At 36.7% G+C, this 14,842-nt stretch overlaps 1 protein-coding gene across 3 annotated transcripts in view; it reads right to left on the bottom strand.

Annotated features, from left to right (window-relative positions):
• Positions 1 to 561: 561 nt before the first annotated feature.
• WDR76 (WD repeat domain 76) overlaps positions 562 to 14,842 on the bottom strand; it is a 63,404-nt gene continuing 49,123 nt past the window's right edge. For all 3 annotated transcript variants that reach the window (XM_046655435.1, XM_046655436.1, XM_046655434.1), the window contains 4 exons: positions 10,780 to 10,997; positions 10,049 to 10,201; positions 8,101 to 8,154; positions 562 to 1,873 (listed from right to left, as the gene is read on the bottom strand). In XM_046655435.1, coding sequence (XP_046511391.1) covers positions 1,618 to 1,873; positions 8,101 to 8,154; positions 10,049 to 10,201; positions 10,780 to 10,997 — 681 coding nt within the window. In that variant the 3' untranslated portion in view covers positions 562 to 1,617. The remainder of the gene's footprint in view (positions 1,874 to 8,100; positions 8,155 to 10,048; positions 10,202 to 10,779; positions 10,998 to 14,842) is intronic.

Raw genomic sequence — 14,842 nt, 5'->3', positions numbered from 1 at the left:
CCTATTCCTTATAAATATCCACAACCTATTAATAAACTAAGCCTCAAGACACTTAGATTTTCATTATAGAGAAAATTATAAATGTCACTTTATTTCTGTGATATACAATTATAAGAAGATGATATTTCCTCTTAGAATTCAAACATATTGCCGAAGCTGTTTACAATAGTCCTTCTGTAGTAGTTAGCAATGAAGAACAAAAAGATAGGCAATGTCGCATGGTAATATTAATCATTGATTTAGGAATTCCCCTTCCAACAACAGATACATTCAAATTTTGCTATAACTTCTGAAAGAATTTTATGAAGAAATGCCAAAAGTGGTATTTCATAACATTTCTCCAAAATATGAACAGGAATGAAGGTATTCACTTAACAGGCTGTTGAATCTCCTCTGGAAAGTTTAAAAACAAGGAGAGAGAAGGCTATCTGGGGCCTTCAAAGGCAGGAACTTTCACTTCTTTTTTAAGATTTTATCTTTTCCTTTTTCTCCCCAAAGCCCTCCGATACATAGTTGCATATTCTTCGTTGTGGGTGCTTCTAGTTGTGGCATGAGGGACGCTGCCTCAGCGTGGTTTGATGAGCAGTGCCATGTCCGCGCCCAGGATTCGAACCAACGAAACACTGGGCCGCCTGCAGCGGAGTGCGTGAACTTAACCACTCGGCCACGGGGCCAGCCCCAGGAACTTTCACTTCTTTAACCATGACCCACAGTACCACAGAAATAAACACATTTTACATCAGAATATACATATTCAAATATACCTACAAAGATGCATATGTAACTAAGTTTCACAAAACCATACTTAATGTTTTCCATTCTTTACTATTTCTTTCCTTTTCATTTTTTTAAACACTGGCCAGGGCCACTAAATTGATTTTGTGTGCATAGCTACAACCCATAGTCTGGACAACACTGGTCTGAGGTAATGTCACACTGGATTACAGGGATCTGACAGATCCAAACCCTGTGCCTAGGAGGCCTGGGATTCCTGGGCTGTGTCTCAGGAGCTATAGAGAGGAGGGGGGTGGAAAGGGTCAGTACACACAGACCCAGGCCCTGCCCAAGTGAACCAAAGCTTCTCAGCAATTATCTTGGGATTTCACGTAAGATTTAACTTAGAGGCAAGGGCAAAAAGAGTTCTTGATTTTAAAAAATTAAGTTTCAAAATCACTGAGTTAGATGACCTTTCAGGACCCCTTCCAGTGACTGTCTAGAAATAAATGTTCATTCTGAACTATAAAATAAACCAACAAATCTATATATTACTATAGAATCACAACCACATCATGAGACCACAAAAACTTTTAATACTGATCATTCAAAGCTTTATAATTTATAATATTAGAATTTTTCTACATAGTGCCAGATTAAAAGTGCTGAAGGCATCACAGCATCCCCTTAAATTCTGTCCCCATCCTGTGGAAACACCTCTAAGGCTTCTCCCTTACTAAAAGTACATTCTGCTCATAGTTCTTATTAATAAAGCAATCTTATATTTGCTAAATAGAACATATTACTAAGTAAACAGACTAAGCCACATGAATTACTAGGCTCCTTAGACACTGATTAATTTGAACAAATTGGCATTGCTAAACTTTTAACTCAGCAACTTCCTTAATTCATAAAAACATGTATCCTCCCACTGGAATTACCTCCAGCCAAAATATACCGAGTTGGGTGCATAGCATTGATGGAACACACAGAGACAAGGCATTCTCCACCAAGAAAAGAATGCACCTGCTTTCCTGTCTCATGGAAGATTTCTACCCGTCGTGGATGGGCCATGCTGCCAACTATGACACAGTCTTCCTGTTTAGGGTCCCACACAGCTTGGAACCTGGTCAGCCATCGCCCAGTGATGGTGTTGTGCCTAGTGAAAAAAAAATTTTTTTTAAACACTATACATGCACCCCTATGTTCATCTCTGCGTTATTCACAATAGCCAAGACTTGGAAGCAACCTAGGTGCCCATCAAGGGACAAATGAATAAAGATGATGTGGTATATAAACACAATGGAATACTACTCAGACATAAGAAATGATGAAATCTGGCCATTTGTGACAACATGGATGGACCTTGAGGGTATTATGCTACGTGAAATAAGTCAAGAGGGAGAAAGTCAAATACCATATGATCTCACTCATAAGTAGAAGATAAAAACACACACACACATAGCAACAGAGATTGGATTAGTGGTTACCAGAGGGGAACGGGGGAGGGAAGAAGGCGAAAGGGGTGATTAGGCGCATGTGTGTGGTGATGGATTATAGTCTTCGGGTGGTGAACATCACGTAATCTACACAGAATTCGAAACATATTATGATGTACATGGGAAAAAAATACATAAATAACATACAATAAAGTATAGATTATAACTGTAAAAAAAAATTTTTTTAAAGTATAGTAAGTGTGAAATAACTCAAGGTTGCAATGGACAGAGGGTAAAGATGGCACTGCTCCTAAATGCTGGTTTTCTCTGCCAAGTTTCTTCTCATTGAGTTACTGAGTTACCATCAACCTAATCTTATCCTTCCTACAAAACTGAAACTCAGAACAGGCAATATTGGGGGTTAAGTTCGCATGCTCTGCTTTGGCAGCCTAGAGTTTTGCCAGTTCAAATCCTGGGCGCGGACATGGTACCTCTCGTCAAGCCATGCTGAGGTGGCATCCCACATGCCACAAATAGAAAGACCCACAACTGAAAATACACAACTATGTACTGGGGGGCTTTGGGGAGAAAAAGGAAAAATAAAATCCTTAAAAAAAAAAAAGGAACAGAGACAATGTCTTCTGCATTTTTGAATCTCCAGTGAGTACAGTGGTTTGTGCTCAACGGATGGTCATTAAGTGTCTACTGAAATGGCGCCTTTTTTTGTTCACTATTTCCTAGCTCAATGGACTCCCCTCCTTTTTTTAGCACAAATAGAAGAAGCCCTAGAAATAAGAAATAGATAACCTATTGCTGTTTTAATAGGATCTATTTCCCATATTTATATTCCCCTGATAACCAAACTCTGAAATCATTTTATACTCCATACAACTTTAAAGTAAAAAATACATTTGAGGCACAAAGAAGAAATCACAAGGGAAATTAGAAAATATCTGCAAACAAATGAAAATGAAAACAAAACATACCAAAATTTATGGCATGCTATAAAAGCAATACTAAGAGGGAAATTTATCACAGTAGACACATTAAAAAAGAAGAAATCTCAAAATCAACAACCTAACTATACCTCAAGGAACTAGAAAAAGAAGAAAAAACTAAATCAAAAGTTAGCAGAAGAAGGAAATTATAAAGATTAGAGCAGAGATAAATGAAACAGAGGATAGAAAAACAATAGAAAAAAATAAAGTTTTTTGAAAAGATAAACAAAATTGGCAAGCCCTTAGCTAGATTAAGAAAAAAATAAAAAAATAAAAAATAGGGCCAGCCTCATGGCCCAGTGGCTAAGCTTGCACACTTTGCTTCCACAGCCCAGGGTTTTACTGGTTCAGATCCTGGGTACAGATATGGCACTGCTTATCAAGCCATGCTGAGGCGGCATCCCACATGCCACAACTAGAAGAACCCACATCTAAAAATATACAACTATGGGGGCCGGCCCCATGGCCGAGTGGTTCAGGTCACGCGCTTCACTTCGGTGGCCCAGGATTTCGCCGGTTTGAATCCAAGGCGCAGACACGGCACCGCTCATCAGGCCATGCTGAGGTGGCATCCCACAGGCCACAACTAGAAGGACCCACAAGTGTAATATACAACTATGTACCAGGGAGCATTGGGGAGAAGAAGAAAAAATAAAATCTTTTAAAAAATAAATAAAAAATAAAAATATACAACTATGTACTGGGCTTTGGGGAGACAAAGGAAAAAAATAAAATCTTTAAAAAGAGAAAACATAAATAAGTAAAAACCCAGAAACGAAAGAGGGCATATTACAACTGATGTCACAGAAATAAAAAGGATCATAAGAGATTACCATGAACAATTATACGCCAACAAACTGGATAACCTAAGAAGAAATGGATAAATTTCCAGAAACATACAACTTACAAAGACTGAATCATGAAGAAACAGAAAATCTAAATAGACATCTAACTAGTAAAGGGATTAAAACAGTAATCAAAAACCTCCCAAACAAAGAAAAGCCCAAGACCAGAGGGCTTCACTGGAGAATTTTACCAAACATTTAAAGAAGAATTAACACCAATGCTCCTCAAACTCTTCCACAGAATTGATGAAGAAGGAACACTTTTAAACTCATTCTATGAGGCCAAAGCTACTCTGTTCCCAAAACCAGACAAGGACTCTACAAGAAAGGAAAACTACAGAGTAAAATCCCTGATGAACACTGACGCAAAAATCCTCAACAAAATACTACAAAACCAAATTCAATAGCACATTAAAAGAATTATACACCATAACCAAGTTGGAATTATACCTGTAATGCAAAGATGGTTCAACATACAAAACTCAATTAATGTAGTATACCACATTAACAGAATAAAATATGATCATCTCAACTGATGTAAACAAATCATTTGACAAAATTCAATACCTTTACATGATAAAAAACATTCAACAAACTAGGAATAGAAGAAAATTATCTCAACACAATAAAGGCCATATGCGAAAAGCCCACAGGCAACATACTAAACTCAAGACTGAAAGCTTTCCCTCTAAGATCAGAAAAAAGGCAAGGATACCCACTCTCACTATGTCTATTCAACATAGGACTGGAAATCTGATAGGACTAGAAAACCGTGTAGGACTAGAGACACTGATCTGCCTAACTTCCAGAGGTTCACAAGTGCACAGGTAACCAGATCCTGCACATGAGGTGTCACCATTAAACCAACAAGCATTTGATAAAGGGCACACATTCTGAGTAGTCACTGGCAACTAGTCAATTAGACAAGAAAAAGAAATGAAAGGCATCCAAATTAGAAAGGAAGAAGTAAAACTATCTGTTTGTATGACATGATCTTTTTCTTTTTTTAAGATTGGCCCTGAGCTAACATCTGTGGCCAATCTGTTTTTTTCTTCTTATTCTTCTCCCCAAATCCCCCCAGTACATAGTTGTATATTCTAGTTGTAGGTCCTTCTAGTTCTGCTATGTGGGACGCCACCTCAGCATGGCTTGATGAGTGGTACTAGGTCCATGCCCAGGATCCAAAACGGCAAAACCCCAGGATGCCAAAGTGGAGTGTGTGAACCCAACCACTTGGCCACAGGGCCAGCCCCTGACAAGATCTTTCATGTAGAAAATCCTAAAAATTTCACACACACACAAAAAACTGTTAAAATGAAAATGATTTCAGCAAAGTTGCAGGATACAAAAATCAACACACAAAAATCAGTTACATTTTCTACACACTAACAATGACTAATTCAAAATGGAAACTAAGAAAACAACCCCATTTATGATAGACTCTAAAAGAATAAAATACTTCAGAATAAATTTAACCAAAGAGATGAAAGATTTGTACACTAAAAACTATAAAACATTACTAAAGCAAATCAAAGAACATACAAATAAATGGAAAGACATCATGTTCATGGAGTGGAAGACTTAATATTGTTAAAATGTCCATACTACCCAAAATGATCTAGAGAGTCAATGCAATTCCTATCAAAATCCCAACGGTATTTTTTGCATAAATAGGGAAAAAGCCTAAAACTGAAATAGAAGCTCAAGGGACCATGAATGCCAAAACAATCTAAAAAATGAAAAACACAATTCGGGACCTCACACTTCTTGATTTCAAAACATACTACAAAGCAACAGTAATCAAGGCAATGTGGTATTGGCATAAAGACAGACATACAGACCAATGGAACAGAACGGAAAGCCCAGAAATAAACCCTCATGTATGTGATCAAATGATCTTCAACAAGGGTGCCAACACCACACAATGGGGAAGGGATAGTCTCTTCAACAAATGAAGAAATCTCCCTCGTGCTGGGAAAACTGGATATCCACATCCAAAAGAATGAAGTTGGACAGTAACCTTACACAATATACAAAAATTAACTCAAAATGGGTTAAAGACCTAAACATAACACCTAAAACTATAAAACTCCTAGAAGAAAACATAGGGGAAAAGCTTTAGGACATTGGATTTTTCAATGATTTCTTGGATATGACACCAAAAGCACAGGCAACAAAAGTAAAAATAGACAAATAGGACCACATCAAACTGAAAAACTCTGTGCATCAAGGGAAACAATCAACAGAGTGAAAAGGCAACCTACAGAATGGTAGAAAATATTTGTAATCATATATTTAATAAGGGTTAACATGCAGAATATGTAAGGAAGTCCTATAACTTAACAACAAAAATGACAATTCAAAAATGGGCAAAAGACTTGAATAGACAATTCTCCAAAGAAAATATACAAATAGCCAACAAGCATATGAAAAGATATTCAACATCACTAATGATTAAAGAAATGCAAATCAAAACCACAATGAGATATTACCTCACGCTCATTAGGATAATCACTAACAAAATAAGAGAAAACAAGAGTTGATGAATATAAATAAAAATTAGAACCCTAGTGCAGTGTTGGTGGGAGTGTAAAACTGTGCAGCCGCTATGGAAAAACAGTATGGAGGTTCCTCAAAAAATTAAAAATAGGATTACCATATGATCCATCAAAATCTTCCTTCTGGGTGTATAACCAAAAGAATTCAAAGCAAGATCTTAAAGAGATATTTGCACACCCATGTTCACTGTAACATTATTCACAATAGCCAAGAGGTAGAAACAATCCAAATGTCCATCAACAGATGAATAGATAAAGAAAGCGTGGTATATACATTCCATACATACAATGGAATATTATGCAGACTTAAAAAAAGGGAGGAGATTCTGTCACATGCTAGAATATGGATGAACATGAAGGACATTATGCTAAGTGAAATAAGCCAGTTACAAAATGACAAATACTGTATGATACCACTCATATGAAGTATCTGAAGTAGTCAAAATCATAAAAATGGAAAGTAGTAGACAGATGGTTGCCAACGTCTGGGAGAAGAGGGAAGGAGGAATTAATGTTTAATGGGCAGAGAGTTTCAGTCGTGCAAGATGAAAAAGTTCTAGAAATCTCTTGCACAACAACGTGAATACACCTAACACTACTGAACAGTACACTTACAAATGGCTAAGATGGTGAATTCGTTATGTATTTATAACCACAACTAAAAATAAAATAATTTTAAAAAATACATTTGGGGCTCTTTACAGCTCTCCAAAGCAAAAAGAAAAGTACTGTTCTTTTCTTCTCTATACCTTAATATCATTTACAACCCTTTCTTATTAAAGAAGTATGGACTACAGAGAACCACATTTCCCACTGCCACGCAATGAACCTATCTTTAATGAAAATTCTTACTGACCCCAGAATCATCACCCTAATTTTTTAAAATACACATTAGAAACCAATATACTAGTCTGAAAAAGGAAATGAAGGGGGGAAATTTGTGAAAAAGGAAATGAACATACTTAAATATAGCCTCTACAGACTACAAACCTCATGAAGCAACAATCAACGTATACTGTATACCCTGTCGCCAACTTCATAAATATTACTAAAGAGGGATGTCTCGGAAGAAGGCATTGTGTAAAGTTTGATTAAAATACATACACTAAAAGTAGCAGATGCAAAAAGAGGATAACCAAAGAAATAAAGTAAGTGAGCAGGTGCGGAAGCCCTCTAAGCCCAGAATGAACAGGCACAAATACACAGCTTCAGCCTCGTCAGCAGGTGAGGAGTTACAGTCTTCTTTAATAAGATAATGTGAATAACTCAGGGCAGATAAAGTCATTCTCCTTAACCAAAAATAACTGCCCAGCTGCAGAGAACAGCTACTGCCTAAAAGAGACTGAAACTCATTACAGACACAGGGAACCTGAAGGCAAGAATCCTTCTGGATAGGATAGGAACTAGCAACCTGGGACACTTAAACAACATAACACAAAAATCATACCTACTACATCTCTTTGACAATCAGATGTCTAATGCATGCACTCCAACAAATAACTCATAGTAATCCAGGGTCTACATTATTTGGCATATGGAAACCTACCTTATGGTGGTGAGGAGAGGAATCTGAGAGGATATACAGCTGCTATCAAAGATTCTGCAAAATAAAAATCAAGAATAAGGTAACACACTTTTTATTGTTTCTTGAAATTTTTCTGAAATAACATCAGTGTATTTAACAAGATTTTCATTGGTTAATGATATAAAATACGATTGTTATTTTAAAAGATGTAGGATTAGGCTGTGACAAACCTTAGCTGGTATATTTAACAAAAGTTACAAGGAATATTATAAAATTTAGTGTTTATATAGTTTAGTGTGGAAATAATTTATTTAAATACTATTAATCCAAACTTAAAATGTACATTCTAAGGTGATAACCTGGACTCAAAAACTATATTCAGATTCACAGTCATATAGGTAATATATAAGGAATGTGATCTGAAAATGTACAAAATAACCTAAAAGTCCATGCATGTATCAATAGCAATTTCCCCATGAGACTCACCAGTTGAGGGTCTGATAGTGTCATTTCCAGGTGCTGGCAAGACTAAGACTGGCCAGCAAAGGGAGGACTTCTTGTAGGGCAGCTGGAGGAATCCAGAAGCCTCTGCCAGCTACCCAGGCAGAAAGAAACTAACCACATCTCCACCACCTCCCCCTTCTCCTTGTTCCTAGCTATTCCAGTGTAGTTTCTTGACACTAGACCTTACTGTCTAATTAGATTAATAGAAAGTCAAATCACTAACAACTAATGTAACAAGAGTGAACTTTGCAGTACAAATAAACAGAAATGGGACAAACAGGTAGCTCTTGAGACAAAGGAAACTGTGTGGGTGGAAAGAGGACACTGCACTCCCATTGCCTGGTGACTAAATCTCTTAATGCACCACCTGGTAATGCTCACAGACTTTACCAGAAACTAATTGAGGGCACCTGTCACACATACAGACCATGCTCCTCCCAAAAGATGGGTCTAAACAGAAATTAGGTGCCTTTCTAGAGCCTGGCCCACAGTATGCATTCAACAGATACTTGTTGAATGAATAATGAATGAATTCCAAAATCACTTAAGATAAACCTCTCCTAAACTGAGAAATGCTTGCAATGTTAAAATCAGGATCCTAGAAGAGAACAAAATCATTTTCCTTCATGGTTGCACTTGAAATTCTCCACATCTTTTCTTATTGGCATTATTTTCTATTTTTGGTCCAACTGGTTTACATTACATTTTTAAATCCATTTTTAAGAAGCAGCATCAGAAAGGTACCAAAGCTGGGGCCGGCCCCGTGGCCGAGTGGTTAAGTTCGCAGGCTCTGCTTCGGCCGCCCAGGGTTTCACCAGTTGGGATCCTGGGTGCAGACGTGGAACCGCGCATCAAACCACGCTGAGGCAGCATCCCACACGCCACAACTAGAAGGACCCACAACTAAAAAATATACAACTATGTACTAGGGGCTTTGGGGAGAAAAAGGAAAAATAAAATCTTTAAAAAAAAAAAGAAAGATACCAAAGCTAAAACCATAAAACTATATCCAGCAGTTTGTATAGGAGCCCAGTTTTTGCTCTTTTCTGCCTGCTCAGGGCCTGCGGCTCCACAACTTTCATTCAGCACCTTTCTCGTAGAGCATGTCCTACTATCCACAAGTCAGAGCTTCTCCCTAAGTTAAAATTATCTCCTTTCCAAGATATCACAAGCCTGGTTTCGTTGGGATTTCTGGAATTATTCAGAGCTGAAAGGGAAGCCTGACATCGACTCCCCAGGGCAGCTACTGACCTTCTCTGTCAATCTCAAGGAAATTTCCAGACCCCAAAACTGCTGAAAAGCCATTAAGTACAGGCCACAGATCTCAGGAACCTAGATATGGCTACAAAACAATAACGCTAACAATTTAATAAGGAGCACAGTGAACAAAGCTACTGGTTTACTGACGCAGTAGCTACCAACTCCTGAGATTCCTTAACAACATATTTCTGTCTTCCCAATTTACCTCAGCTTACAATCAGCACATGTGGTCACTACTCTGTTACCAGTAAGAGGTGAAAAATAGGCAGAGGCGAGGCTCTTTGTGTGTTCGGTCAAAGAAATCAAAGGCTGGTTTCCCTTGGGAGTCAGGCGCCTTGTATCATAAATATGAACATCCCTGTAATGGGAAGAATAATTCTCAGTGTTGCCACAGTCTATGTAGTTCGTCTCTAGAACAGCGCTAAAGATAAATTAGACACTCAAATGCTCATTACGTTGAAGAACAGTTAAGACAGAATCCTCTAATCTTCTCTATTAATTTTACAAACACTGGCATAGATAAAAAACAGTAGAAAAATTCCAAAACTATAGCATATATATGTAACCAGTGGGTACAGAGAGACAAGATTCTAGTTGGTTTTCTAATCTCTCCAAGAAAAAATTTAACAGAGACCAACAAGTTATAGATCACATATAACTTTTTGTTTTTTACAAGTTTTCTCAAAAGACTAGAAGTAAATGCATCTGATGCCAAGGAAAACAAAAATGTGTTTTTGTTTCAATGCTTTCAATATTTATTAAATCCCAAAGAATCTCTCATTTAAAAAAAATCACACTAAAAAGAACTTTAGTTGGTATAGAAAGGAAAATTATTTGGCCTGTGGGTATCACAAGGCAGATGTCCTTGACAACCAAGCTAAAACATTATTCCTAACATTAAAAGCCCTAAACCATAAAATTTTATGAAGAACATACCTCAATCCTGCAGTGATGAAATATTGTCTATGCACTGGGTGGACATGAACAGTTCTTATTTTTCTCAAAGAAGAACTGATAAGTTTCTCATAAGAAGTTCCAGGTGTCCGTCTATCCACCAATGACAAACTTCCATCCCAGTGGCCTACTACTAAAGAGGAGGCATCTTCTGCCAAGAAGTCAAAGGAAGAAAAGCTACTTCTTTCGTCTCTATATACCTAAGGATATAAGTAATAATCAACTTATATAACACTTCTTTTAAAAAAAGCCAATGCATAAATTCTTTGGTAAAAGAGTTATAAAACACCTTACCCAAACAACCTCATTTATCCTCCCATCATCCCCACAGGAAGCACAGGGCAAAATGATCAACCCCTTTCACAGAGATGAAACTAAGGTACTAATCAGCCTTGAGACTCGCCTGCTATCAAATGGCCCATCCACTCATGTCAAAGCTACATTCCAAATCTCTTAAATCCAATAAACCTCAGATACAGATCTGCTCTGTGAAACTTACTAGGAAATGGATTGGATCTGAATTCTACCCAACTGAAATACCTTCAAATAGCAAGTAACTTTGCCAACCAAGTCCAAGATATATGCCTGAATGCTCACCTACTTTTGATGGAAATGTAAACAGACACAAATTTTTGACAGCTAATCAGGTACATTCTACCAAAATATTTAATGCTTATACCAAATAATTTCACTAAGATATATATAAGGATGCCTGCAGCAAGGCTGCTCATAATAGCAATAAGAAGTAACCTAAATGTCCACCAAAAGAGATCTGGTTAAATAAATGATGGTACATCTCTACTTTGAAATATTGTGTAATGCCAAAAAGAATGAGGTAGATTTGTACTACTAACTGTTCAAAGTACTTTTTAAGCGAAAAAAGCAAGTTGCAAAAAAGTATGTATATAGTATGAATACATTAGCGCAAAGAAAAAAAAAATATATATGCTTGTAAGTATATGTCCACTTTCTGGAAGCACACACAAAAAATACAAGGGTTACTTCTAAAGAGTGGGAATGGGGGAAGCTTTACCCCCCCAAGGTAGCTTTACCTTGCATACCCTATCTACTGTAAATATTTTACCATCAGCAAGTATTAATATAATTTTTTAATCACTTATAACCCACAATACTATCACTTTGGGTTCAGGGCTCACACATATAAGGAATAAAAAATAAATGTGGTGGGGGCTGGCCCCGTGGCCGAATGGTTAAGTTCGCGCACTCCGCTGCAGGCGGCCCAGTGTTTCGTTGGTTCGAATCCTGGGCGCGGACATGGCACTGCTCATCAAACCACGCTGAGGCAGCATCCCACATGCCACAACTAGAAGGACCCACAACGAAGGCTACACAACTATGTACTGGGGGGCTTTGGGGAGAAAAAGAAAAAAAATAAAATCTTTAAATAAATAAATAAATAAATAAATAAATGTGGTAAGGCCAACCTTGGTGGCCTAGTAGTTAAGAGTAGTTAAGTTTGCCATGCTCTGCTTCGGCGGCCCAGGTTCAGTTCCCAGGGAGAGATGTACATCACTTATCTATCAGTGGTCACGCTGTGGCAGCAGCTCACAGGAAAACTAGAGGAAGACTGGCAACAGATGTTAGCTCAGGGTAAATCTTTCCCAGTAAAAAAAAAAACAAGTCGTAGAATGTGTCACTATTCAAGTAAGAGAGAGTGACCACAATTCTAATTGCTGAATTTTATTTTTAATAACAAGTATAATTATGAACTGAGATTAACAAATTAATAAACTAAAGGCATCCCAACCCCCACACACCCCAAAAAACCCAATATACACAAATGAAACGAAGTACAGGAGCTTTAGAGTCAGACAGACCCAAGTGCAAATTCTAGTTCTGCCATTTACGTCCTTAAGCAAGCTAATAAATCTCTTTATCTCAGTTTTTTCAGCTGTTAAATGGAGATAACATTATCTATTTCATAGGGTGTTATAAAGGTTAATAATATATATATGTAAAGCACATTCAGGTTAATGCCTAACACGAGGTAACTGTTCAATCAGTAGTATCAGGAGCAAATTACTGATACATGCTACATCATGGATGAATCTTAAAAGCATTGTGCTAGGTAAAAGAAGTCAGACAAAAAGCTACACACTGTATGATTCCATTTACTCGACATTCTGGAACAGGGTAAATTACATTTCTGTAATAATGTAATAATCACATCAATGGTTTCCAGAGACTTCAAGAAGGGAGGGGAGACTGACTACAAAGCGTCATGAGGTAACTTTTTTGGATGATGAAAATTTTCTATACCTTGATTGTGGTCGTTGTCATACAGGTGTATACAATTTGCCCAAACTCATAGAACTGTACACCTAAAAATGTAAATTTTACCCTAATAAATGTGACTTAAAAAAAATAAGTAGAGAACTCTTAAAACTCTATACTAAAAAGATAACCCAATTGAAAAATAGGCAAAGGATCCAAATAGACATTTCTCTACAGAAATATAAATGGCCAATAAGCAGATGAAAAGATGCTCAGCATCATTAGTCATTAGGGAAATGCAAATCAAAACCACACGCAATACCACGTCATACCCATTAGGGCGGCTATAGTCACCAACAATAACAAGTGTTGGCAAGGACATGGTCAAATTGGAACTCTCATGCATTGCCGATGAGTATGTAAAATGGTGAAGCCGGTTTGGAAAACAGTTTGGCAGTTCCCCAAAATGTTAACCATAGAGTTACCATATGACTCCACAATTCTCATATTGGGTATATTTGGGAATATACCCAACAGAAATGAAAGCATATGTCCACACAAGACTTGTGCATGAATGTTTCTAACAGCATTATTTGCAACAGTAAAAAATGGAAACAACCAAAATGATCATCAACTAATGAATGGATGAGTAAAATGTGGTGTATCCATACAATGAAACATTATTCAGCCATAAAAAAAAGGATGACGTACTGACACCTTCTACAACATGGATGAACCTTGAAAACATTTTGCTAGCAAAAGAAGCCAGTCACAAAAGACTACAAATTGTATGATTCCATTTATATGAAATGTCCAGAACAGGCAAATCTATAAGGACAGAAAGTAGATCAGTGGTTGCCTAGGGCTGGGAGGAGGGGAAAACTGGGAGTATCTGCTAATGGACAAGGGGTTTCTTTTTAGGGTGATGAAAATATTCTAAAATTAGATTGTGGTAATGATTTCACAATTCTGTAAATATACAAAAAACCATTGGATTTTACACTTTAAATGGGTGAACTGTGTGGTATGTGAATTATATTTTGATAAAGTTGTTTAAAAAAATAAGTATAATCAGTTATTAAGTGGCTGATAAAATATAGATATACCTTTAAATTTCAAACTCCAACCTTCTTGTAAGAAGATAAACAAATACAAAAGAGAACATGACTTGCATAGACAACTTCATTGTTGTGCATTAATAACCAAAGTGCTACCATTAAACAGTTTAAAGAGGACTTCACACAAATATTATCTCATTTAATCCACGACTGATAGCCTATTTATTTCTAATAAGGATTTGAAATATCAATGTTGCTCTTAGAAACCTATTTTTAAAAAGGTAGAGATAAAAATTGTAAGAAAAAAAGACACAAAGATACTGATAAGAAAAGAAACTGTTTCTCCTAATTGTCAGTAGTTAGGAAATCAAGCATGACCAACAACACAACATTAATAGTCTGGAAGTTTTTTTTTCATATGGTTATAAACAGACCTTAAGGCACTTAAACATCCTTACTTTTAAAAGAAAACCCAAGAACTATTAGCCCTCAGCAGGGAGAAAAAGCTTCCTCAATTGTAAGAAAGATCATTTTAGGAATACAATGAAAAGCAAAACAAAAGCAGGTACATACTATAATTATTAAAATGATTATTTTAAAACTCTTTTAAAAATAATTATGAATCACCTGTACAAGGAATATTAAAAAAATTACAAAGACATCAGAATCTGTTAATTTTGAGTACTGCCTTATATAAAAAATTAAGGCATAAAATTAGATCATAAATTATTTACAAAGCAACTTCAGTGATG

The sequence above is a fragment of the Equus quagga genome, chromosome 2 (assembly GCF_021613505.1).
Source record: "Equus quagga isolate Etosha38 chromosome 2, UCLA_HA_Equagga_1.0, whole genome shotgun sequence".
Classification (NCBI taxonomy): domain Eukaryota; kingdom Metazoa; phylum Chordata; class Mammalia; order Perissodactyla; family Equidae; genus Equus; species Equus quagga.
Note: the sequence above shows the minus strand (reverse complement) of the source record. Positions and strands in the feature narration are given on the sequence as shown.